General features: G+C 49.3%; 3 protein-coding genes and 1 pseudogene across 8 annotated transcripts in view; 2 read left to right on the top strand and 2 right to left on the bottom strand.

Moving 5' to 3' along the window:
• ANKRD6 (ankyrin repeat domain 6) overlaps positions 1 to 7,033 on the top strand; it is a 140,516-nt gene extending 133,483 nt beyond the window's left edge. For all 6 annotated transcript variants that reach the window (XM_045294427.1, XM_045294428.1, XM_004696242.2 and 3 more), the window contains 2 exons: positions 1,356 to 1,482; positions 3,047 to 7,033. In XM_045294427.1, the coding sequence (XP_045150362.1) occupies positions 1,356 to 1,482; positions 3,047 to 3,600 (681 nt within the window). In that variant the 3' untranslated portion in view covers positions 3,601 to 7,033. The remainder of the gene's footprint in view (positions 1 to 1,355; positions 1,483 to 3,046) is intronic.
• Positions 7,034 to 8,582: 1,549 nt separating this feature from the next.
• Positions 8,583 to 10,567, bottom strand: LYRM2 (LYR motif containing 2). The gene is made up of 3 exons (XM_004696239.2): positions 10,501 to 10,567; positions 9,673 to 9,813; positions 8,583 to 9,008 (listed from the first exon to the last, which is right to left on the bottom strand). The coding sequence occupies exons 1-3, from the start codon at positions 10,543 to 10,545 to the stop codon at positions 8,928 to 8,930; spliced, it is 267 nt and encodes an 88-aa protein (XP_004696296.1). The 5' UTR covers positions 10,546 to 10,567; the 3' UTR covers positions 8,583 to 8,927.
• On the top strand, positions 10,544 to 12,786 carry LOC101651918 (annotated as a pseudogene).
• Positions 12,787 to 14,004: 1,218 nt separating this feature from the next.
• MDN1 (midasin AAA ATPase 1) overlaps positions 14,005 to 21,085 on the bottom strand; it is a 152,231-nt gene continuing 145,150 nt past the window's right edge. Inside the window, exons 94-101 of the mRNA XM_045294316.1 lie at positions 20,592 to 20,681; positions 19,537 to 19,652; positions 18,835 to 19,009; positions 17,778 to 17,851; positions 17,558 to 17,672; positions 16,887 to 16,950; positions 15,815 to 15,957; positions 14,005 to 15,314 (exon numbers count right to left, since the gene is read on the bottom strand). Of these exons, the coding sequence (XP_045150251.1) occupies positions 15,126 to 15,314; positions 15,815 to 15,957; positions 16,887 to 16,950; positions 17,558 to 17,672; positions 17,778 to 17,851; positions 18,835 to 19,009; positions 19,537 to 19,652; positions 20,592 to 20,681 (966 nt within the window). The 3' untranslated portion in view covers positions 14,005 to 15,125. The remainder of the gene's footprint in view (positions 15,315 to 15,814; positions 15,958 to 16,886; positions 16,951 to 17,557; positions 17,673 to 17,777; positions 17,852 to 18,834; positions 19,010 to 19,536; positions 19,653 to 20,591; positions 20,682 to 21,085) is intronic.

The following is a 21,085-nucleotide window of genomic DNA, read 5'->3' as shown; positions in this document are numbered from 1 at the left end:
ATTCACTTCCACAGTTAAACCGCCTCTAAAGAGTTGTACAGGCATCATCACAGTCAGCCCTAAGGCTCCCTCCCCGCCGTGCCATTTCCCATCGCGGCCATACCACTTGACAGTCGTGCGCTGGTCTGTAAGAGTCACAGTCCCCCCGTCACATCGGTCATTTCCCGATCATCGCTGTTGGTGCAGATGAGATAGTAGCACGCTGTCGTTTGCATTTTCATCTTTCTAACGGCAAATGACCTTGAGCATCCATCTCTCCGGCGTGCTGCCCACCTGCATGTCTTCTTCGGTGGTACGTTTGTTCGTGGCCCTTTGTCTTTGGACTGTGTGAGTGCCAGTGTTTTCTAGGCTGTAAACCTTTCTGGAAGCAGATGACCAGGTCTTTCTGCCACAAAACGGGGTAGGTTCAAATTGCCAACGTTTTTGTTAGCAGCCTAACCATTACACCAGCAGGGCTCCTTATTATAAATCAGACACAAAAGGATAAATACTGTATGAGCCCACTTACATGGAATATCTGAAAAAAAATGTCCAAAGCCCAAGGTTTAGTAGTGATTACCAGGGGCCAAAGGGAGGAAGAAATGGAACTGCTGCTTAAAAGGTTCTGGGGTGAGGAAAAACTTGTGTAGTGATTGTTGGCTAGCATGGTGGGTAAACTAGGGTCACTGATTTATCCACCTAAACAGGGTTACCGTGTCAAATGTTTTGTTCTCTATCTTTAAAAAAATTATATGATAAATTAGCAGCAACAACAGTATCTGACACTCTACCTTATCACTCATCGTATTTGTCCTTTGAATTAGAAGATTCAGCGCTATCATTGAAAACTCAAGAATATTTCTGTTTGATAACATGGTGTTTTCTTAATTCTCAAATGAAGAGAAGAGCTGAGTGTTCAGGTTACCTTTGTTATCAAATGTACTGCAATCGATTGACCAGTTTATGGAACATGCTGGAAAAATGAGATCTCTTCCCTGAACCAGTTATAGTTATTGTGCATTTAAACACGATTATGCTGTATTTTACAAGACATGGCTCCTGTCCTCAAGAAGGTCATGGTCTACCTAGGACAGTGAAGGTGGAGCTCTCACGTGGGTGAGAGCCAGAAATGTTGGCTTTGACCGATGAGTGGCGCTGGGTGTTTGAGTTTAAAGTGGTTCTCATTCACTTACTGAAGAACTGAGGCAATGATGTGTGTGGGCGCCCAACGAGTTCTTGTCTGGAGAGGACAAGCAGAGAAGGCTGTGGCCTGTGGGAGGGTGGGGGACTCCCCACCGGCTCACACGCCCAGTTTTGATGCAGAAACCAGGGATGGGATTCACCTGGTCCTTCTGTGCACTAATTTGTGTTCTCAGATGTCGTTGGTGGAGGAATTAAAGACTTGGTGCATGTTAAAGATTCAAAATCTGGAGCTGAAGCTTTCTGGAGAGTCAAGAGCCTCCAGGACGAAGTCCACACCATCTACTTGCGAATCGTCTACAGGTAACGTAGCTGCAGGGAGCCCTTCTACCCAAGGTGATGATCCTGGCCCGCTGCCCTCCCGCCTGCATCAGTCAGCCGGCCGTCTGCGATATGGGCTGGAGGGAACGCTGGCTTGTAGCTCTGTCACGTTAGCTCTGCAGATGGGCAAGGAAGGCCCATGTCTGGTTTGCTTACTCCTGTCCGCTGAATTCCTGTCATCTTGAAGCATTCTTGCTGCAGTGCTCAAAAAGAACAGAAGTCTGAAAGAATAAAAGAATTACTGGTCATCGATACAGTGCTTCAGGTCCGGCGTGGTGATCTCGGCTGTGGACGTCAAAGATGAGGGGTGATGAACAGGCCAGTGCCTCCGACCAGGGCTCTGTCGCCCTCACCCTGTGTGCCTCTTACCTGTTTATTCTTCACGATCTGCTGTTCACCTTTGTTTGCCCATGTGAAACCTCATTAAAGAGCGGTCCATGTCTTGACCCTGCCCCAGGTATTAGCAAGGAGACCCTCTGAGCAGAGCATGTTTCCAGGATAGTAATTTTGTTTACAACCCCAGTAACTTGGAGGACATTCGGAGCCCTGATCACCGGACCTCCGTGGGGGTTGTGATGTGTCAAGTTTTGTGTTAGGTGTCTGGATGGCACACATGGTTGGTAGCCTGACTACTTACCTGTAGGCTGGCCATTCAAACTCACGCCAAGTCACCACGGCAGACAGACCTGGTGGGCTGCGTCTGTAGAGATCACAGTCAAGGAAGCCGGGTGGAGAAGTTCTGAGGTGACACATGGGTTGTTGTGAGTTAGAAGCCACTGCGAGTGTTGGGGGTTGTTTTGGTTTCTGTGTTGTATCACCACAGGCCGTCACTGGGACTGGGGGTTAATCTTTTTCATGCTCACAACACTGACGTTTTTCACGCTCTGAGTGGTTGGTGAGCTCTGGGTGTGAGAAGTAGGGCCCCCTTGCCAGACTGGCACTTGGGCCAAGGGAAGAAGACACTGAGGCTGGTGGGTGGAAAGAAGTGAAAAGAAGGGGGATGTTTATTTTCATAGATAATGCCCAGTTGTATTCTGAGCCGCCTCATGTGTTGTGCCAACCTTTGCCATCCAGAAACGGGCCCCAGGCTGCTAGAGTGGATGGAGACAGTCTTAAGGACAGCCTATCCACTGTTTTGGCTTCTGTGCCACCAGTGTGGCTGCGTGGTATCTAGGAAAGCCCTGGCGAGCCGAAATGGGAGTCAGGGGAGAAGGGGCAGCAGACCCCATTTACTCATCGTGAGCCTGTGGGTTTAAATCTTCACAGCCCCATCTGCCCTCTGTGGAGCAGCTGGTGGTTTCAAACTGCTGACCTTGGGGTTAGCAGCCCAGTGCATAACCCACTATGCCACCAGGGCTCCTGAGAAGAAGCACAGCGGGACAGACAAGGGAGGAACCTCACAAAGGAACTGGTGTTGGTAGTGGGTGGGGATTCGGAATCACCCACTGGGTTGTGCTTTACAGGAGTCCGCCAACAAATCCCTTCCCCACATGGCCATGCGAAGGCGGGATCTGCTCTGACTTCTGCTTCTTGCTCCTGAATCCAGGTGCGGATCCATCGGTGGTGACTGCGGGTCCGGTAGCCACATCCGACGGCTCCCCTCAGGTGGTCAGGCCCAAAGAGAAGGCCCCGGGCTCCACGGCCGCCCACAGCCTCCAGCAGGAGCTGGCTTCCTCCGACTGTGCAGGTTCGAGACTCAGGAGCGTCAGGGTCCGGACAGCCTCGCATGCGGCAGTCACCGGTGATCAGCAGCAGGCTGGGCCCTGCGTCAACAGAAGCACCCAAACCAAGAAGTCTGGGAAAAGTGGGCAGGCGAGGCCCCGAGGCCAGCCATCAGCATCCAGAACGAGCTGTGGGGCGGCGGGTGGCGAGCAGACAGCCCCGCAGGGCCGAGACACCTCCCAGGCCCTGGAGCTGACACAGTACTTTTTTGAGGCTGTTTCTACCCAGATGGAAAAGTGGTATGAAAGGAAGATTGAAGAAGCACGGAGCCAAGCCAATCAAAAAGCCCAGCAAGACAAGGCCACCCTGCAGGAGCACATCAAAAGCTTAGAAGAGGAACTTGCTAAACTAAGGACTAAGGTGCAGAAAGAAAATTAGGACCAAGGACGTGGCACAAGAACGGTCTCTTGAGATGAGGTTTCGCAACTGCGGAGAGCCTGGGCCCCAGGGGCCCGCTGTGTGCAGAGAGCAGACTGGCCTTGGAAAGCATGTCTCCGTCTGAAACGTGTCAGACACACGTCTCCATGCCCCGGAGCTAGGAAGACGTCAACAATTAAGCTGGAACCAGGGGCCGCTTGCCTCGTTTCAGGTTTACCTGCTCCAAACCGGAAGCAGCCATGTTCATCTGGAGTTCAAAAGCTCAGATCAAGGGAGCCGAATGATGGGAAAGCCTACACCCTGAAAGTCAGGATTGTATGAGACAATACAAACCCACAAACAAGGACAGAAAGCAACCCCTTGTGGACGTGCACCAGTCATTCAGATACACACACCTGCCGTGCCTAGACAGGAAGGTCTCTCTCAAAGCGCCGTCACTTACAAGATGCACTAAACCCTTTCTCTGAGATTCCAAAATAATGCCAGTGTAACCAGGTGGGATTTTCACGTCACAAGATTCAGTGTATTTCAAAATGTGAAAATCAGAATATATATACAATAAGTAATATTTGGCCAATCGCACTATTCCTGAGCTCAAATGAAAGCTTCCCATTGTCTGATCATGGTCTCTGCATGTTGAGCTCAGAAATTTTGAAAAACCGTTAGCAATTTTTTAAACAGATAAAAGGAAAAACTACACACCTAACAATTACCTGAAAGTTCAGTTAAAAAAAAAATCAAGCCCAGAGATTGCAGAATACCTTGCTATATTTGAGCTTATTGGTCTAAATTTCATAAATAGGTTCTTTGTTAAAAAATACTTCGTTTTGAACCGAGTTCCTGGAAGAACCTCAGAAGCTGTCCTCTGCTTTACAGTGATTGTTAGGCTACCAAAGGCAGTGTCGTGGTTTAGGACAGTGACCCAGTTTAGGGAGTCCTGGTGGCTTGGTGGTTATGAACTGGGCTGCTAACCACAAGATGGGCAGTTTGAAACCACCAGCAGCTCCTCGGGATAAAGACGAGAGAGGGAGAAAAGTTAGTGCTGGAAATCTACAGCGGCAGCTCCATCCTGCTCTATCGGGTCGTTAGGAATCACGTGAGTTTGGTTGGTTGGCTACCCAGTAAAGGATCCTCGAGGGCACAGGGTTTACTCATTGGGCTGCTACCCTTGAGGTCAGCAGTTTAAAACCACAAGTTGCTCCTCAGGAAAAAGATGAGGCTCTGCTCCGGCTTTACCGCCTCGGAGACTGCCAGGGGCAGCTCTGCCCTGCCTTACGGCGGGATCGGTAGGAGTCCATCAGCTGGATGGCAGTTTGGAGTGGTTTGGTTCCTCCGTGACATGGCACTGTAAGGATTAAACTTCTTGTCCTTTGGAATATTGTATTCCTCTCCTCAGAATTCCCTGTATGCATGGAAATGTCAATTCCGTTTTTATAAACACCAGTCGGCCAAGTCACAACTGATACTTGTGTGAATAAAATATTGCTCACAGAGCCAGAGGGAGCATGTCATGGGGCACCGAGTAAAACAGAGTAGGCTTTTAACCCACCCCCACCTTTTTTGCCAATCAGGTTCTTATTTTTTATTTTGGATAGCCACCACTGCCGGACAGAGAACCTGCTGGTGGTAAAAGTGATTCAGCCCTGTCGGCTCAGTGATGCCACGGGGCAACGCCCTGCAGGGTTTGTGGAACTGTAACCTGCCAGACACGGAGCTGTTGGGTGGATTTGAGCCACCGGCCTTCGAGTTAGCAGGCAAGTGCTGAACCCTCGTGCTGGCAGGTCTCCTGTGTGAACGCCACCGAACCTGATTTGGGGAATTAATCCCATGCTCGCGCCGCCGAGTGTATTTTCATGCTTGCCACCCTGTCTTGTCCCTACCGTCTGCCAGCCCCTCCTCAGTTGGCCACACCAAAGGCACTTTATTCCCAACTCATTACTCGTTTTAATGCAGAATCAAGATTTTGGATGGTACCTTTCTAAACCCACCCCGACAAGCTAGCATCTAACCTCTTTGGAGGCCTTCTACAGAAATATCAGGAACTGCCTGATCCTCAAAGAAAACACGAGTGCTTGAGTGGGCCACTGATCAAACTGTGCCTGTCACCTTAAGGGATGTGTGTCCTTCAGGTGTCGACTACTGAAATGAAACGGAGCTTTGACTCTGCTCATAGACTACTGAGTACTCCTTGTAGGAGTACTGTGATTCTCAGCTTCCTGACCCTGGGCAGCAGGCAGCTTGTCACTGTGAACTGGATTTTTCTTTTGGTCAAAGGTCACAGGGAAGGAATTGTCCAGGGAGGAATGAGAAAAGTCCAGTGGACCTAGTGTGGCACATTGTGTGGCTCTTGTCCTTGGTAATCTTCCTAGGTGGAGGAGGGAGAGGAAATAGATCAGGGCCAGCCCTGCTTTCACCCCAAAGGAAACAAAAGCTTCCCAAGACTCGATGCAATCGCTTGATGCTTGCCACAGGTGTGCTTCCTGTGTTGTTTCTTGGCATTGTCAAAATCGGAACCCTAAGCCCAGCGTGTATTTTTCCCTCTTTTATATTCTCGTGCTGCTTGTTCAAATGAGCAGATGCCACAACTGTACATTTCCTTGGGAATGCAGCTGTTAGCCAGGTGGAAGTTGTCATGTGGGCTGTGCCTCACGCGGGCTGGAACGTGTGATAGCAGGGCGGGAACAAGTGGTGTAGAACGCAGAAAACGTGTCACATTGCAAGGCTTTCAGAGTGTTCGTCAGTGCACACTTGCATCACAGAGCCAACATGTGACAGGCTGAATAATTATGAATTCATCACCTTTTACTTTGGTAGCCCACGAGAAAGCAATGTTCTCGTGCTTATACTTTCTCTTTGGAGTAAAATGTTAATATCCACGAGGGCCTGTTATTTGTCTATTTTACTTATTGTCACCTTGAATTTGTCTCATTCAAGCTTGAATTGTATCTCATTCAAGCACCAAAAACTGCTCTCACTACTACAGATGTTAAAACCTCCTTATTTAGCAAATGCTGAGTTGAGAATGTTTCGTTCAGCCTACATTTTCATTTGTGTTGTTGACCAAAGCGACAATTCCTCAGAGTGCCTTCACCCAGCCATTCTTCGCCCGTGTCTGTGAAAGTGTGAACTCCAACTGCTTTACAGTAGAAACTGGGGCACTGCATGAAAACCAAACCAAAACGCTGCTCCAACCTGGCCAGGCCTCTCGGCGCACCCTGCAACGGGCTTTGTTCAAGCTGGTGACCACTTGGGAACTACTGAGCCATCGGACAGAGAGAACATCATTTGTAATAGCTAGACACTATGCAAGCTCAGTTAATGCTGTTACTTTGACGAATCAAGCCAAAGTTCCTAAAAGGTAAATACATTTCTTCTTGTAAAGCGTGGATTGTAGAAGCCAATCAATCAAATAAAACTTAAAAAGACAAAACCATGTGTTTTGTTTTGTAAATACCTACCTTTGTCAGATAAAAGATCACACACATACCTCTTTCAGTTGTAACTTTCAGGGGAAGCGTCATTTCCCTTTAATACTGTTTCTCCATGAAACCCCAGGACAAGACACAGCACAGCACGTTGTATACAAGTCCCGTAAGTCAGTAAAAGTGATTTACTTTCTTCTTGGTGAGCAGTAATGGTCAATTCCAGGTAATCATAATCTCCCGAGTGCTCAACTCAAAGCAAGCAGCCCACAGGGATTTCTAGTTTGGCACACAGTGAACAACCTGAGTTTGTTGTTTTTTAATTCAAGGTAGAACTTGTCAGGGGAAACCAGTCTGGGGAAGGACCTTATTTTTGATAACAAGGGCAGTGTGAAAGAAGGCCCTCAGGTGGACTGCCTTGAGGGCTGCAACAATGACCAGTGGTGAGGCCGCACAGAGCCTATGGTCCATACGGGTGGCAGCCGGCTCCGTGGCACTAACAACAGATGTGTGCTACTTCCATCTCTCCGCTCATTCTAGGTGGAGAGAGATCACTGAAGTTAGAATGGACCACTGTTTCGAAACCTCTCCTGCTGGGACACCTACAAACATACAAATACCAGGCAAACAGGTCCTGCTTTCTTCAAACACACGAAAGTCAGCCGTCTTCTCTGGAGGCAATTTTTTTAGCCAGGAGCTTAAAAACTTCCTGCCCATGACACACTGGAAGAGAGAAATGAGACCAGGGTATCCGTTTGCTACATAGGAACTCCTCACTTCTCAAATGTTTGAATGCTTTTGTACTTTTTAAATGACTTTACTGAGATGTAATTTACATACAAGTCATCCTTTAAAAAATGTGTTTAAATAATTAAGTAGATTTTAGAATATTCGCAGTTATCTAGCCATCACCATAATCTAATTTTAGAGGATTTTCTAAATCCTCTACCCCAAATCCTTGAGCCTGTAATAGGTACCCCATTCCACCCTGGCAACCACCTAATTTTACAGATTTGACTATTTTGGATATTTTATACACGTGAAAGTACACAATACAGGAGTTTTGGTGACTGGCGTCTTTTAATGGTTTCAAGGTTCGTCCATGTTTTACAGGAAGGTGACTATCTGGCCGTGCCACACTTTATCCATTCAAAGTCATTCATGGGCATCTGGGTGGCATCCCAGGAGACCTGGTGGCAGTGGTTACTTGTGTAGCTGAGATCCACAAGGTGAGCAGTTCAATTCCAACAACTGTTTTTTGGGAGAAAGACAGGGCTGTAGATTCCCAGAAAGGGTTAGTCTCAGAAACTCGGAGCAGTTTTACCCTGCCCTATGGGGTTGTTATGAGTTAGCACTGACTCGATGGCAGTGTGTTAGTTTTGGATTGTTTCCACTTTTGTGCCATTCTGAATAAGCTCCTCTAAACATCTAAACTCTTTTAATTTTTCTTGAATCTATCCTTAGGAGAAAATTTGCTGGGTCACATAGAGTGCCTTTACCATCTACATTCCCACCGGCCGTATCTAGTCTCTAAGAGTTCGATGAAAGTCTCGCCAACGCTTCGGAATCTTGGAATGTTTCATTTTACACATCCTAGACTGGGTGAAGTGGCTGTTACTGTGGATTCTCATTTGCCTTTCCCTGATTTACTTACTGACCATTTGTTACACTGGCTTTTACCTCTCCCAGACACTTGTCACAGACCCAGAAAATGTCCCCAGATTCAGAGTGGTACTGAGGACTGTTCTGATACTCTTCTCTTTCACCCGATGACATGGTCCATGGTGTATGTTCTTTTGCCCAAGCACGGAACATAAAAACAATTCCATTGGGTTTTTCCATCATAGTGCCTATACTCAGTCAAGTACACGGAGGTTGAGCAACTTCTCCAGAATAATGCAATAGTTAGGATTTTGCTAATGCCAGTGTTTTTTCTAACTCCTTGAGCTGCATGTTTCCTTGAGTGATCATCATCCGGATTGTATCCTGCAGAAGAAGTGGAATAGGGTCACTGTCGCTCACCGAGTGCATTTTACCTGACACAGCAAGAACCAGTGCTGGCCATTGGAGTGCTGCCTGTTGGGAAACTCAACAAGTAAGGGTCTCCGTTGTCCAATCATCATTCCACCCAAACGCCCTGCCATAAAACTTTCCAATCTTTCTTACTCTCTTATAGATTAGTATAAAATCAGTGATACTAGTTAGGGGTGTAGATCTAACAATGATATTAAAATTTTCAAATGTTAAAGTGGATTAACATCTAGAGCAGCGATCGAGATAAGTCGTTTTGATTTTCCGTGCCCCCCCCCCAATTTTTCTTTAACATGTTTATTGTGAAGATTCACATCACGTTTCACATTCAGCATTTACAGTATACATATTTTGTTTGTGATCAACTTAATCTACCATCACTTACCCTACTTCCTCCCAGTGTTGTCTGTTTCCATTCCGCCTCCCCCAGCCCTCTGAACTTTGTCTTTACATAAATGCCTTTTGATCTTACATGCTGCTCATTCTAACACCAGGGTAAATTCATTTCTAGATCTGAAAGGGAAGGGCCCTAGGGGTGGGGATGGGTGTCTCACCACTCTGACTAGTAAACCTGGTCTCCTAAAATTTTTTTAAATTATCACTGTTCCATTGTTCTCACCTCTTCCGTGGCACTTTTGTTCCTTTTGAATTCGTCCCTTGCCCAGTCCTTCAGGTACCTGCGATCAGACTCATTTGGGACCTGGCGGATCGCTTGCAAAATCTTCCTGTACAAGAGGAGAACCTGCTGTCTTCTCATGAACTGTGCCGGGAGAGAAGACGGCAACCGCAGGTGAGCAATCACTAGGTGTGTCCCCCCCAGTCTTCAAAGCAAAACCAAAAACCTTTAATTTTTAAAAAAATAAGTAAATTGCAAAGAGTTCCTTTTGCTGTTTGCTTACTCCTTTAGTATACCTATGAAGAGGGGTGTCAAGAGCTCAAGTGAGCCGAGTAGACGCCCCCCAAAAAACCCAAAGCCATCCAATAGATTCTGATTTCTAATGACCATCATAGGGCAGGGGTAGCCTGTCTCCTGCTAGTGGCTGGTGGTCTCACACCGCTGACCTTGCGGCTAGCCGCGCACAAGGGAGAAAAGAGGTCGTTCCGGGGGCTGCACTCGCAGGTAAGAGCACTTTCCCCAAGTTGGCAGTTTAAGAATTCGCTGGCAGGCTGGCTGGCTCTCGCACAGGCAGGAGCCCGGGGCGGCGCGAGTGCGTTCGGTGGGGCAGGCAGCCGAGGCGGCGGGACGGGACGGGCCTCGCGTCCCACATCCCCGAGACCGGCCGCTCCAACATCCCGCAGCCAGTCAGCCGCGGGGCCGCCCGGCGTCAGGCCCGGTCCGTCCCATTCCACCAAGACGCGCCCGGTAGACGGGTTGCGGGAGCAGGCCAGAGTCGATACGCTCATCCCCGGGGACCTGCCCTGCGGGGAGGAGGACGGCCGCTTGTACCTGCCTCAGCGTCAAGGTCACCGGGGGCAAACGAGAAGCTGCCATGACGAACAGCCGGCCGGCCCGCCCCCGGGCCCGCAGCGCGCAGGAGCGGAAGTGGGGGGGCGGGGCGCGGCGCGGCGCCCCGGCTCCCGGAAGGGCCCTGCGGCCCGGGGCGAGGCCACCTGTGCGCTCAGCGGCTTCGGAGCCTTGAGCAAGAAGGCATCAGCCTCAACCCCCCTTTGCCCCGCAGTGAGGTGCGGAAGTAGTTTTGTGTGCTCAATCGTGTTGAGGAGGTAACGGTGCGGACCCGTAGCTAGGAACTCATGGAGTGGAAGGCAGTCCTTGGGAGGAATCGGGGAACCCCTCAATACTGTCCGTCTCACCCCTCGTTCTCTGCCCCATCCGTTCCTGGGAAGGTGGTGCACCGGGGAAAACCTTAGGGGCCGCCGTTGGGAACTACACACTCCCGGGACGCGAACTGACTCCAGGACAAGCGAGGTCAGTGTACGTTCCAGCTTCTTAAATGCCCCACACAAGACTCGCTACCACTGAGCTGACTCAGCGACCCCACAGGGCAGAGTAGAACTCTTAATTTTAAAACACATCGCTGAAAGCACTCTTATTGGTAATGACCGCGTTTCCCGTGTGCGCCCTGCTCTTTTCTGGGAGTGGGAGGTCGCCTTCACGAGTGCCATTTACAATGATCGCCTGACCAGGCGACCTCACTGTGGTTTTAAGCATTTCTCTTTATATAACGAAACTATACCCTTAAACTCGTATTTCTTCAGTCCTCTTCTTTTCCTCCCAACTCAGACCACACATCCATAGGTTGAGTGGGGTTAGTGAATTTTGACAGTATTGCTTTTCAAGATTGTGCCAAATTAGGATGTGACCTAAACATTCGCTCACTTCCATTACTGAGCACGAGAGCTGTGCGTGGGCACTGGAGCCCTAGGCCCAGATTGCCCTTGCTTGTGAAATCCTGGTGCCCTCATCCTACCAAGCTGTCCTGCTCACTTAACCTCTTTCAAAATGAATCAGGAGTGTGCCCTGGCTGCTGCAAACCACTGTTTAGAAAGGCTGGTTAGCTGAGCTGGAAGACCCGTGGAAGGAAGACCAGGCAACTTGCTTCCAAAGAGTTAACCATTTGAATTCTAAGCTGTGTAGTTCTCTTGACATACAAGTTGGAAACTGCTGGTGAACATCACAGTTTGTACTGGTTCAAAGAGAAATGAACATCCATTTGGTAGTGATATTTTATGTAATGCACTCTGAATAGGGCATCAGTCTGCAATAACTAGCTCTCGAACATTCCCAACATTGACTGCGTGATGCAAAACTCATTCATGTGGTCATTCACCCATGACCAGTTATGGTTCCAAATTTCACCTAATAGGTTAGCAGTTCAACAACTAATTGTTTTCATTTTGTTTCAAAGTACTTGTGTTAAATATCTCACCAGTTGTAGTTATGATTATTTTTTGTCTGTACATGACTAGTCCACTTACGAGAACTGAAACTAACTTGATACAGGCCATTTGTGAAGTTTGTGGTCCTAAAACTTTGTTTTTGTCTACATATTCTTGCTTGGTTTCTTTGGGTGGAAGTGGAGGAGTTAAGGCAGATGCTAGCTTGAACTCCCAAGTCTGTACAGAGGGTGGGTGTTGGAGAGGGAACTTTGCAGGAGGGGTTTACAACACAAGAACTGTTATTTGGGGGCCACAACAGGCCCTGGGAACTGGTGCGGAGCAGCTGAGGATCTGCAGATTCTCACCGCTTGTCTCTGCGGCAGGCATTTGTTGCCATTGGGGACTACATCGGCCACATTGGCCTGGGTATCAGGTGCTCAAAGGAAGTCACCACCACCACCTGCAGGGCCTTTATCCTGGCCAAGCTGTCCATTGTCCCCGTGCAGCGAGGCTACTGGGGGAACAAGACTGGCAAGCCCCAACAGTGCCCTGCAAGGTGACCGACCGGCTTCTGTGGGTCTGTGCTGATTCATCTCATTCCTGCCCCCAGGGGCACTGGCATTGTCTCAGCCTGTGCCCAAAAGGCTGCTGCTGATGGCAGGGATTGATGACTGCAACTTCGCCAAAGCCACCTTTGATGCAATCTCCAAGACCTACAGCTATCTGACCCCTGACCTCTGGAAAGAGACTGTTCACCAAGTCTCCCTCCAAATCTCCCTATCAGGAATTCACTGACCATCTTGTGAAGACTCACACCAGAGTCTCCGTGCAGAAGACCCAGGTTCCAGCTGTGGCTACCAGAGAGTTTACTTTATATAAAAAATTATTAAGTTGATTTGGGGCCCCCCCCCCCAACAAAAAAAAGACCTGTTATTTTGAACATTATGGATTTGAATTCTGAAGAGATTCTCTACTCCCATAGAGAAGTGCAGCCTGGGAAACCCACAAGCACAGTTCTAATCTGAGTGACTCGATGGACGACAGTGAGTTTGGTATTTTATTGGTCGCCCAGGCTGAGCACCACCAGAAACCTAAGTGTGGCCTTGCTGGATTTCTGGCGGAAGACCTTCAGGTCTTCTGCTTAGAATTGAAGATGCAACTAGATGATGACGAGGCCAAAGGAGCAGTAAAGTTTTGCAGTGAGAATACTTTGTCCAAAATATTGACGCCCAAAAGCACACTGCCCATTCCTTAGAGTTCAGCACTTATCTCTCTGGGCAAGGAAATGGAATAGAGGGAAAACTTACGGAGCAGTCAGCTTCCATGTGGTCACCTGCCGCCTTCTTGAAAACCCTGATGACACCCAGACCCCTTGGGAACTTGCTTTATGTGGGCCAGAAGCCTCATGCCCTTCCTTCCTGTGGCCCCATTAGCCCCTCTACGTCTCCAGCTTTCTGCTCCTGTGCTTCCCAACCCTTTGTTCAAGTGGAAAATGGCACCCTGGGGGGTAGCGCCATAACCTGCTTACTGGAACTCTTCCTGCCCAAGGCCCCATGAGCCTCCCCCAGGGCCAAGAGAGCTGCTGCCTCCAGACACCGTTCGGGAATTGTCCTAAAGGTGGCATAGTGGTTGTACACTGGACTATTAACCTGCCAGGTCAGCAGCTCGAAAGACGAAGCTTTCTATTTCCATGAAGACGGACGATTCAGAAAGGCACAGGGGCAGCTCTTCCGTGTCTGACAGGGTCAGTGGGAGTCGGAACCGGCCGACGGTGGTGGCTGCAGCGGAACACCGTGTCTCACTGCTATAGGACGAGCGGCCATGGCCCATGGCCCTGCTTGAGTAAATAGCATGTAAAGGGGGAGTGTGCACTTGAAAGCAGAATATTCATGAACCATTTTGGGGTTCCACCAACTTGCCCTTTTCTCTCAGCTACGAGGTAGGCATATCACAGCGACGGATGGTGCTGTCAGCCGTGGTCGCGGAATGAAGACGTGGAGGAGCGCTGCGGCTCGGCAGCCATGGGCACGGACACAACAGGGACCGACCGCTGACTGCTGTCGCCCAAGACCATTCCCGCACACATCTCCAGTGTAGTAAGAAGGGCCACAGATTACATCAACAGTGATAGATATTTTTTAATAGGTCTCAGAATAGAAGCTGCATAGCTCTTTAGAATAAAAAATAATGATAAAACCTCAGGTACATGCGTTAGGACACTTGGCTAAACAAGCAGCCTGTGTCTGGTGACACCACAGAAGGGTGGCGGACTTCACAGCGTCATGGGATGGCAGACGTGGACAGATGATCACGGCTTGGGGCATGGCATACCAGAGAATGGTCTGACACTCAGGACGTGAACTAGGGAACCGCACACGGTTTCAAGTATTCAAGCACTGCTTTTTGGCTGAATGAAAACTGTCTGGAAACCACTGGTGTGTTTTGATTGGAAACACAATAGCTGGAGCTGCTTCGTTCTCCTGAACACAGTGCTTCGTGTCAACGATGAGGATGTCTGACTCCAGCCGGAAAGCAGCGTGAGGAACGGTGGTTCCCGTAACTGGAGAAATGAATTCCTACAGCACGGGGATAGCGGCATTGAGGGAATGACATTAACTGACGGCATCGTCGTCGTCGCTCATTGCATAGTCTCCAAAGCAGCCAATGTGGAGGACACAGAAAAGCCACTTCATTTGTACACCGCCCAAGTACCATCTCCATGGAGAACTTGGGTCACCCAAGATGTCCGGTTGCTTTAGCACGCACACACACGCGCACACACCAAAAGCTCCCCACCCTCTCTACAAGAAGGTAGTTCCTTTCACACCAAGCACAGTAAGAACACACACACGTGGATGTTCTAGAAAACTTTTGTGTATACACTCCACGCTGGCCAAGGCAGAGGCATGGAGCAGGATCAAAAGGACAGCTCTCCTCAGTCCTCTGCTCACAGGACTGGCCCGGGACTGAGGTCCTGGCAGAAGACAGCAGGCCGGGCCCTCCGTGTGAGGCGTTGCCTTCCTCCCAGGACAGGCCAGTGCTGGGCCCATCTGGTAGGAAAGCTTCCTCAAGGCTCTGAAATCATGTGCAAGAATGGGACAGTACAATTCAAACTTGTGTAGCTGCTGAGTGACTTTATACATCAAACACTTGTCCAAACGCCGCACCTGGGCCAAAGCCTGCCAGTCGGCCCACGGTCTGAAGGAGCGTCACTTTGGACTGTGCTTTGCTGGCCTACAGGCGGTCAGAGGCCGCCACCAACTCAAACCACTGCCGGAGTGCGTCGCTGAGCGTCTCGGGAAGCGCACTCACGTCTCGGAGGATCACGTAGAAGGGGAACGGGAACTCCTCCATGTAGGAGCGGATTTCAGGCGTCTCTCCGGGGCCTTTAAATATTGGCACTTTAATGTCCAAGATAGAATCCTGTCAAAAAAGGTTTAAAAGGGAAAAATTAGTTAAGCAGGGAGGAGGCAGAGCTCTTACAGGCTTTAGTGTGACAGGAAGATGAGGCTCCTCGGGCACAGAACTGCCCCGTGGGCACATGCTGCTGCCTCCCCGCTGAGGAACAGCCGCAAAGCGCCACCCCCAAGGCTGCAGTCCCGGTGTGCCTCGGCAGGGCTGAGCATAGGGCGTGAGGAGGCTGGTCGCCAGCAGCACTCCCTCTGTCCTTGCCGTGTCTGGGGGGACAATGACTCCTCGCCCCACTTGAGGAACCAGGAGAGAGCAGTGGTCGATCAGACACTACTTACCTGGGGAATTGTGCAGACTATCTGAGGAAAGAGCTCACGGCGAGCCGAGAGCCAGCCTGCCTGCCTGACGCTCGTGTGATGGGAACCGTGAAGGCATACTTCAGACAGCACAGGTGCAAACAATCTCCACTTTGTCCCCAGAAAACGTTAACTTTTCGCTGAGCTCTTACTCACCCGTGAGTTGGGATTGTCCAACACAACAAAAATGACAAAGATGTTGGCATTGCGGGCAGCCTGGACCGCTGCTACGACTCTCTCTTTGCCCTCGAGGAAAAGACCGCGCCCGTCCGAGACCACCAGAAGCAGTTGTGAGATTTCTGTGATAGAACATGACAGGCAGGGAGAGAGGAGACTGACAACAAGACCCTCCACCCGTCTAGGAACCTACTTCAGCTGGGTACACGAGTCAGACAAGGCTGCGTCCTGCCAAGGGAGCAGACCTTTCCAAATGCGGCTTGGAGAGCATGAGATTTAGAACAATTTCATTCCAGAGCATTATGAATGAGAACTAGAACACGTTTATGCCTGAAAACTATAAAAACACGACAACACGGAGGAGCCCACTCGAAGAAAGTGTCTGAAAGACTCCAGAAATCGCTCCAGGTTTCTGATTGATCCAGTCATGAGAATTACCTGTAGGTTGCTCTCAATTCCACGTATCTAATACCTGCACTATTATTTTCCCTGAAGTTGATCACAAACGTAAATAGAACCACAGAAAGAAACATGGGGAGTTTGAAAATGTTAATGTGCAATCTTGCCAAGGAAAGATTATAGATTATAGTGCCCGAGGGCTGCTGTTTGTCTCAGGGAAGTTTAGCAAGTGCCAGAGAGGCGTCAGTGACTTGCTTCAAACAGGAAACTTCCCTTGTGATGTAATCAGGATGGAGATGCTGAAAAGGGCTGGACAAAGATTAGTGTTTCAGGCCCCGCTCAAACGGGGTCGGAGCACCTGGTTTTAAAAGGATGCTCCACTTGCCTTCCCCTTTCTGAAACGGCACACACACTAGCCAGCATACTCATTTGCATATACCTTGTTCCTTTCATTCCCTGTACCCAATATATGCTAGCTAATTATAAACTAATATGTGTCTAATTCTCAGAGACCATCCGTCTCAAAATGATGTGTTTCAGTAAAATTTCGGAATCACTGAATGAGTAAAAAATGCCAATGTAGCTAATTAAAAGCTGATGGAGCAGAGACTGGAACCCACGTCGTTAGCAAAGGAGGAGAAATGCAGCTCACCTGGACTGATGCTTTGTGAGCGCTCCTGGGCAGCGGCAAACATGTTGACTGAGGACTCTAGAAACTAAACCGGAGACAGGCCATCAGAGAGCGGTTCTCACTCCCCAGGGCGCACACAGGAAGGGCGGGCAAGTCTCTGTTGCCTGGGGCAATGGCCTTCCTGGTGCTCTGGTAAGCCACATCACAGGAAAAGAAATACTGCCCCAGGCGAGTAAGACTTCAGTGCCCCCCAAACACTGACCTTTTGGCAAGGTAAGAAAATAGGCAAATAAAACCAAAAATGTCCACTGCAGCCAACAGAATGGAGGCCAAGTCAGAGAAGGAATCTTCTCTAACAGACAGAAATCCAGCCGGACTCTGTTCTGAACAACTTTTTATGTCATTCAGAACAAGTCCCTAGCTTTAATTCACATTGTTTTTTTCTGTCAGACTTGACCCACTAGTCAGGGTCCTGGGAGATGAGTGTATCATTGCACACTGTTGCAAGCCTGTCAAAACACAGGGAGCCTGAAAATCAGGGATGCAAAGTCAAATGTTTTCTGCAGAACCGAGAAAAAGACACCATGCCTTCTTAATAATGGATGCCGGGGAAATGCCTGTTCCAGTGGGTACAGTTGGAGGAGCACCGGTGCTGGGTGTCTATGCAGGGCACACCGGGGTTGCAGGCATACCTGAGCAATCTTGGTTTTCTTCTGTTGGAATTTGCAGAGCCGCAGGATCTGGGAGCCCGTGGAATCACTGAACTGCTCATGGAAGGGATGTAAGAGCTTCACGGATTCTCCAAAGCTTGGCAGGAAACACGATGAGAATTACGGTTTTGTTGTGTGATACAAATAAGAAAGCGTTGTGAAAAAGTGCTTCTGAGTGGGGTTAAATTGTAAGAATCCCTACCTGCACACGGCAATCTGACCCACCTCCAGGAGGGTTAGAGCACTTCCAATCACAGCCAGAGATTCGTAGGCAAGCTGTGAAACAGGAGGTTAGGGTGCTTTGTGTCACACAGGGGAGTATCAACAAGGCTGTTCACTGCCAACCCAGGGGCTCTGGAGGCCTGATGTGGATACTCAGAGCCCGTCAACCATCGGAGCAGCTAAGCTCTACCAGACACATGCCAAGTGCTAGGCACCTGAGGGCCAGCCCAAACCAAACCATCTAACGGAATCCTCCGCTAAGTCTGAAGTAGGCCTTGGTAGAACCCTCATCTTACAGAAGCAGCAGCGGGCCCCTGATGAGTGTGTAACAGCAGACCCTCCCAGGCTCCCAGACCGTGGGGACACTGATGGGATGGTAACTCGGGAAGTTTATATGGCAAAGTATTTTGGGCATTCCCCAGACTCCGCACTTACAACAGCCATGGCGTGTGGTGCTCAAAGAGACTGCTCACAGCTACCAGGGGCAGGAGCGGGTGGAGACCACTCGCTGGGCGCTGCCTCTTTCAACAGCTCGCTGTTGCAAATGAAGGCTAAACACTACCCTTGCCTTTCGCCATTTTCCACAAAGTGAAAATCCTCTTTGGATCTGTTTTGGTAAGCAAAACCAGGTGTGAACGCACAGTGGGGCAAAGTGAACTTTGAAAAGGCAAGGGCACCCGGAGTCTGATGGGTGTACATGGAGTCTTTAAGACGCGTTTGATGGTGGGGTGCACTCTGCATTTTGTGGAAAATAAACACTGGTTCACTTAACCTGCAACTGGGCAAAAGCATCAGCAATTTTAAAGGCCTCTGTCAGGGACCACAGGACTTGAGAAATCCTGAACTTGCCCCCTTGAGTTCCTTTCATTCTTAATTTAAAAAGTGTTAGATCTTCTCAAACATGGGACCATACTCGCAGGTATTTCAAAATGGTCCCCCCGGCCCCCACCAAGTCATATTTAAAACGTCCAGGTTGCCTGTCAAAATAGTTTGGCCTTAATTTCTCATCAAACTGCCACTTCCTTTCTCTGCCTTACCTGTTTGGTGTGGTTGTCTACCATGCTGGAAGAGTCATCGATAGCCAAGCAAATCTGATACTGGCGTTTACTGGGCTTGGTCCTTCGAAGCCAAATCTTGTCTTTCCGAAACTGACTGGCAATGTATGGAATGACCTTCCGCATGTTCAGTCGCTTCCCAGTGCGGTAGTCTCCTCTGTTAAACGTACCCAGAGATGAGCAAAGCTCAGTTAGCAACACCTCACAAGCCAAATCAAGCATCTCGGACCCTGGCACAGTGAGGGTCCCTGTAACTGCTGAGTAAGGTCAGCCAGACAAATGGGACTGATGTAGTAATGTAATCAGGTGGCTCAGGAAAGCAAAGACACAATAACAATCTTAGGGAAAACTGTTAGCAGCACGCATCTCAATTCTTTCTGTTCTAAAAGGATGGTTTCTGACATCTTTGAAAAGACTGAGGTCAGTAACATGTAGCAAGTACACCCTGAAGGCATATGGGAAGAAGATTCAGCCAATTTTCCCCTCAGGTTTTCTCAGATGTAAGACACAGTCATTCATCTGTGGTGCAAATGATCCCCAAACAGGACAAGAAACTTGTGCGTCTGGGCAGAGGTGGCCCCCTAGAAGCTGGCACTATAAAAGGCCAGGTACCAAGCTTAATAGAACCGGTGACCCGGCCATTGTCCCAAGGTCCTGTGAGTGCACCTCTTGGGGAAGGCTTACTTCAGCTTGGCCGCCTGGGTGGGCTCCAGGATGAGCCGAAGCTGCTCACACAGCTGTTGGGAGAGAGGCGCAGTTAAGGCCAGGTAACTCTGCCACATCTCAGCCGCAGCCTTTTCCTGTGATGACAAAAACGTTAAGTTAATCTCATAAAGTCATTACGCCAAAAGAGGGCAAAGTAGTAGAAAATGATCTGTGTGGATTTTCTCAACAGAACTTTCTAGCGTCCATCTCAGCAAGCTGCAACCTAACTCAACCGATTGGAAATGTCTTCTAATCCAGCAAACCTCAGCCCATGGTTCCAAGGGATAACAACCCAACAGCAGACAGTAAGTTGCCAGCCCTGACCACGGAGGCCCTTTTCGGCTCACATGTCACATCGGGAAGGGAGGTATCAATGGGCAATTTGGTGCCAGCAGATCCAGCCGCTTAATCAAGGTCTCAGTCATGTTTTCAAAAGCAAAATTGACAAGTGAGCCCAACTGGCTGGAGCGACACACTCAACAGTGCTTATTTCCTGGTCACGACTTTTCTGCCGACTACGGATACACACACACACAATTTTGGTTAATCTACATGGCTACCTTGTCAGCTAGCCATGATCCAGACAGTCTGATCTGAGGATGACACAAGACAGACTTGTGTTCTCTTCCTCCCTTTTGCAGCCCCTTGGTTTTATGACCCGTCTGTTCTCACATCCATTACAACCAAGACAGAAGCAGCAACAAGTTACAGGAATCAAGCACACCAGACTGTTTGAATGAAGTGTGAGACAAAGCCTGAAAAAAGCATTGGATAGACTTTGGGCAGTGGTTCTCAACCTGTGTGTCGATACCCCTTTGGGGGTCGAATGACCCTTTCACGGGGTCGCCCAATTCATAAGAGTAGCAAAATTTCAGTTATAAGTAGCAACGAAAATAATTTTATGGTTTGGGGTGGGGTAGGGGGTGTCACCAAAACATGAACTCTATTGAAGGGTCGCTGCACTAGGGAGGTTGAGAACCGCTGGACTAGGGCTTCAGGGCTGGACTTGTGTTCTCCGTGTGTTAAGGACTTACTTCTTCTGGGTTTCCAGACTCGTGTGGCTGCCATGTCTCCAGCTGCCTCTCCAGCTCCCGTCTTAGCTCACTGGCGTCTTTCAAAAAGGGCTACGAAGAAAAGCCACTGGTGAGGTGAACAAGTTGGGATGGCTGGCTGACTTATCACCACAGCTGCCTCCCTCCTCTCCACGAGAGAAGCTCAGAACTGGAGCGCTCAATGGCACCACGAGAAGGCGCCAGACAATCGGGTTTCTCCTTCTCATTTTAGAGTAGCTGGAGGAAGAGACCTTCGCACATGTCTACACCCACCCCAGCAAAACACAATCAGAAACAAAGCAACCCATGAGGAGGTCAATGTAACAGAGTTCTTTGATTAATCTACTCACACTACTAGGACAAAGAACTCTTACACCATTCTTCCTAAATGCTGGCTACTTAACCACCATAAACTCTTCGTTTTCCCGACGGCTGCCCCACACAAGGCCAGTCTCCAGTAAGATGAGTGGGTGTCA

Source organism: Echinops telfairi, unplaced genomic scaffold (genome assembly GCF_000313985.2).
Source record: "Echinops telfairi isolate 266 unplaced genomic scaffold, ASM31398v2 ScPeMD7_3533;HRSCAF=4204_0, whole genome shotgun sequence".
Lineage (NCBI taxonomy): Eukaryota > Metazoa > Chordata > Mammalia > Afrosoricida > Tenrecidae > Echinops > Echinops telfairi.
Note: the sequence above shows the minus strand (reverse complement) of the source record. Positions and strands in the feature narration are given on the sequence as shown.

What these genes read in the sequence shown, in the direction of transcription:
- LYRM2 (XM_004696239.2), bottom strand. Translation starts at nt 10,545, where the DNA reads ATGGCAGCTTCTCGTTTGCCCCCGGTGACCTTGACGCTGAGGCAG. An exon ending in TGACCTTGACGCTGAGGCAG is followed by an intron (nt 9,814 to 10,500) that starts GTACAAGCGGCC and finishes CTCCCGGCACAG; the next exon opens with TTCATGAGAAGACAGCAGGT. An exon ending in ACAAAAGTGCCACGGAAGAG is followed by an intron (nt 9,009 to 9,672) that starts GTGAGAACAATG and finishes CTTCTTCTGCAG; the next exon opens with GATACAATCCGGATGATGAT.